We start from the raw sequence: 4,226 nt of genomic DNA on the forward strand, positions 1-4,226 counted from the left end.
CTGTACTGTGTAATATAATGTACTGTTTAGTGTGTCATCTTTACACCTAAGTAAATTAATAGCTACCCAAACAAAACATAATGACAGTGAATGATTCTTTTCAAGAAACCCATACATTTGGTTTGAATAAAAAAAGTCACTGAAAAGCCTTCACTGTGATCTCACTTTTTATTCTAAAAGATAGCACTGTTTTCAGCTTTAATCTTGAAAGTGCTCACAAATCACAGTCAAAGCCTTCATTGTCAGTGCCATCTCCAGGGTGTTGTTGCACTTTCTCATTGTGAACGTAAGCACAGTCTGGTGTTTCCATGCGTATAACTTTTTCAAAGTTTGAGAAGTCCACATGATACTTCCCCTCTTCGGTGCGGAAGATAATAGGGAGAAATTGGTAGCCCCACTTGATCTCCTTAGGCATGTAGGATGTTCTCACTTGGCAAGAGAAGCTGGTGTATTCAGCCACACTGTCCATAAACACTACAAGCTCAAAGTCCTGATTCTGAAGGGTCTCCACTGATATTTCAAAGAATGGACTCTTTTGGTCTATTACATGGTAGAGAGTCAATGGAGAGATGAAAAAGGGGTTGTCTTTCCCAGTTTCTACACTGAAATCGATGTTGACCTGATCCATGATGATGGATTCTCCTTCAGTTGTAGTTATTGTCTTAATAAACTTGCCGTATATTTGGGTTCCAATCATCAACGATTTGCGCAGGTTGGCCACTCGTATCTTTAGACACAGAGTATCTTGTCTAGAGCAGATGACAGCCATCTTACTAAACATGATTGCTTTGGCTCTTCTCTTGGGCAGTGAGATTTTGGCCATTACCACACCACCCCAAAAGCAGGGAATGATAGTACCAAGAATAACCTGGAAAACGTAGATAGCAATGGCACCTGGACACAATGTTGTAATGGCTCGCATGCCATAGGCAATAAAAGTCTGTGTCTCCAGTGAGAACATGAAAGCAGTGGTGAGGTCATAGACATTAATAACACATGCACTGTGGTTAGCTGATGGGTTTTGCCACCACAAGTCACCATTGGCACCACCAACACAGTACCAAAAAAGGGAAAATACAAACCAGGTAAGGATGAATGAAGCCACAAAGAAGAACATAAGAAATGTCCAGTGGATCTCAACCAAAGTGGTCCAAAAGTCTAGAATAAAACCAGACCAGTTTTTGTACCTTACATTAGAATACTCAATGTTGCAATGACCTTCTTTAGTGACCAGGCGGTTATGCTGAATCCGCCACTCAGTTAGATAATCTCTGAACAACTGGCGCAGAGATTGTGCCATTTTTAAGATTTCTCTACAGAAAGAGGAAATAGACTACATTAAAAAGATGCAGGGTGAGAAATTTTCTTTCAAGCAGCAATAACAAAAATTTAATTACAAAGAGTTTAAAAGAAAATCTTCATGTAAATACAAAACATAGTAAAGTGTAGAGAAAGAACCTACCTGCGAAAAATGTTCCCTCGCAGATATCCAATAGTTCAGTAAATAGGTCTTACCGGATTTCTGCTGACTCTCTCTCTCTCTCTCTCTCTCTCTCTCTCTCTCTCTCTCTCTCTCTCTCTCTTTTAAGTCTATATTGGCCGTGAAACCAGTGCTCTCTGTCTCCTGTTCTCACTCTCTGTGTCTCACTTTTTTTTTCATCTCCATGCTTTTGTATGGTCCCCTTGATCTGGAACATGGATTTTCACAGTGCCTACTTGGTTATGTTTTCAATTCATATTATTCTATGCTATTATACCTGTCTGTTTGCTAACGACTTTTTCAGCTCCGCATTTAATTACTTTAGTTTTAAGAGCATCGTTAGCTTCCTTAGGTGGGTTAATTCAATAATAAAATATCAGATTAAACAGCATGTACCATAAAAACTGCTCTTATTAGTTCTAATATAATTAGAAATAAAATTATATAATTAGAGAAAGCCTTTATCCTGTTTATGGTTTTCGGTTTGAAATTTATTTTAGACGTTGCTAATTGTTGTACAGTGGTAGATCCTTATCTAAATTGTCACATTACAAAAATTCATTCATTTGTGAGGCAAACATGCTAACCACTAAGCCACCGTGCCATCATTACACAAATATGTATCTTTTATAAATGTCTGTATAATACTGGAGATATTTGCATAAGGCATTTGTATGCAAAGCTACCCTTTATATATTGAATGAAAAAAGCAGTATGTTTTTTTTTTTTTTATTGGCAATTTGTTAATGTTTGCATCTGCATTTTCTGAGCATCCTTAGCTGGTGCTGGTCCTGCCTGAATTTGATTGGTGTGCACAAAAATATCATTGGGGAGACAGTGTGGCTTACATTTCCAATGAGTCTAGCTTCATGGAAATCAAACACATTGCTCTGTGTCTGTGGCTCTTTCCCAGTACACTGTGAAATGTGTTAAAAGGAGGCTGGATGTGTCCTGGATGGCATATTATACATGTCAACTGGGATCGTCTTGGGTTTCCTATTGCCCTCAATTCAAGCAAAATAAATAAATAAATATGATGATCTAAATCATCAGTCTGCTTTGTAATTATGTTGTTGCTGGCATGTAACAAACCTGAAGACACAATACCTGAGACACAAAAGTGTATGAAGCAGAAAATAATTTTTGAAAGCAAAAGAATCACTTGATACTTGATTCACAAAGGGTTTAGTGCAGGTCACTTCAAGACGTATGACATTACTTAGGTACAATTACTGTCTGAAAGCCTCATAAACTCTGACACACACCCACATACACATACACACACACCACTCAAACAATATCTGATAGTCTGTACACCTGTAGAGGTCTTTTTTTAATTATGGTCAGAAATTGCACGGCAACCGACGGCCTACAGTTCACAACTGCATACCTACAAATCACACTTGTATAGAATGTGTACCTGATAAAAGGTGAATGAGTTATATGAGTTTCACAGAAACTGTTGTTGTTTTTTCTTCACTGGTGGAACCGAGACCAGATTTATTGCAACATAGTACACTAAGCTCTCTGAGAAGAGGAGGGACTCAGTGTGTGTAATGTTTCTCTGTTAACACAATTAGTTGCGTGTTTAATATGGGAAATGTGGGTGGATTTCTTAGCATACTACAAAAAATTCCCAGAAAACCATGCAGTATTGGCACGCTATTTACACAAGCTGTTTGCTCTGTACACAAAATGATCTTATTCCCACCACAGGTAAGGAGTATGGATTTACACTGGGATACAAAAACATTTCCAATGCACTGGGATTTTCATGTATGCACAAATTTTGCATGTTTTTCTAACAACATGGACAGGTTGCAATATTGATAAAGAGACACGATTGTGCACCATACTCTATTTAACCGTGTGTTTTGCCTTTGTATGTTTAACTGGTGCTCATTTGACTACATCTTTTTGCTTCTAAATTTTTACATGTAAATAATAATGGAAATGAGATGAGCTTTCAGAACCTCCTCTAAAACTGTGGAAAAGGACAACCTATATACATAGATTGTAGCTTCAGTCCACAGTTGTTTTTGGCATCTATAAGATGCAGAAACAAACAAACAAACAAATAAATAAATGGCCAGTTATGTGTGCAAATGTGATTCTATCAAAACCAGAGATGGAAACCCACCCAGTTACATTCATGTGTCAAAACTTTCCAACAAAATTACCATATGACATTTAAAAAAAATAAATATGCATATCAGCCATTGTATCTCGTGAAGTCCTCCCCAAGATTCTGCCAGGTTTGTAACTGAGAATCCTGGCAGTTTCATAGACCCAGAGATACATGTTTGTTTTCTCTTACCTCGTCTATATCCCAGGGCTGGTGGTAATCACCTGGAGAATCACAAAAATATACACAATGTTATGAAGCACAGACACATGACTGACTTGAAAGTGATTAGTAAATGAGTGGCAAATACATACTTCTGCGAAGGATGCGGTAAATGTTTACAAAAGGCTTCGAAGCCAACCAATCAAGTATAAAATTGAATCATATGGTCTTGACACGAAGCAAACAATAAATCTGTCAAAAAACAACCCTGGACTTAACCACAAGTTCCCCCTCAGGTAATCTGAGGAATATAGCTACAAATGCAAACATGGAAAGTTTATCACGAATGCATGTAGTTCTGCCAACTTTCCTGGCTCATTCATTTAGGTTGGAAGAAGGTTCCCAGCTGGTTCCGGTAGCTGCACGCATCATATTCAAAACACTGATTCTTGCCTACAA

The 4,226-nt window shown here is 37.8% G+C and overlaps 1 protein-coding gene across 1 annotated transcript; it reads right to left on the reverse strand.

Annotated features, from left to right (window-relative positions):
- Positions 1–214: 214 nt before the first annotated feature.
- LOC132851693 (ATP-sensitive inward rectifier potassium channel 1-like) lies at positions 215–1,300 on the reverse strand. Its single transcript, XM_060878679.1, has one exon. It carries the CDS (start codon positions 1,298–1,300, stop codon positions 215–217), a length of 1,086 nt encoding a protein of 361 aa, XP_060734662.1.
- Between the last annotated feature and the right edge of the window lie 2,926 nt (positions 1,301–4,226).

Source organism: Tachysurus vachellii, chromosome 9 (assembly GCF_030014155.1).
Source record: "Tachysurus vachellii isolate PV-2020 chromosome 9, HZAU_Pvac_v1, whole genome shotgun sequence".
Classification (NCBI taxonomy): Eukaryota; Metazoa; Chordata; class Actinopteri; order Siluriformes; family Bagridae; genus Tachysurus; species Tachysurus vachellii.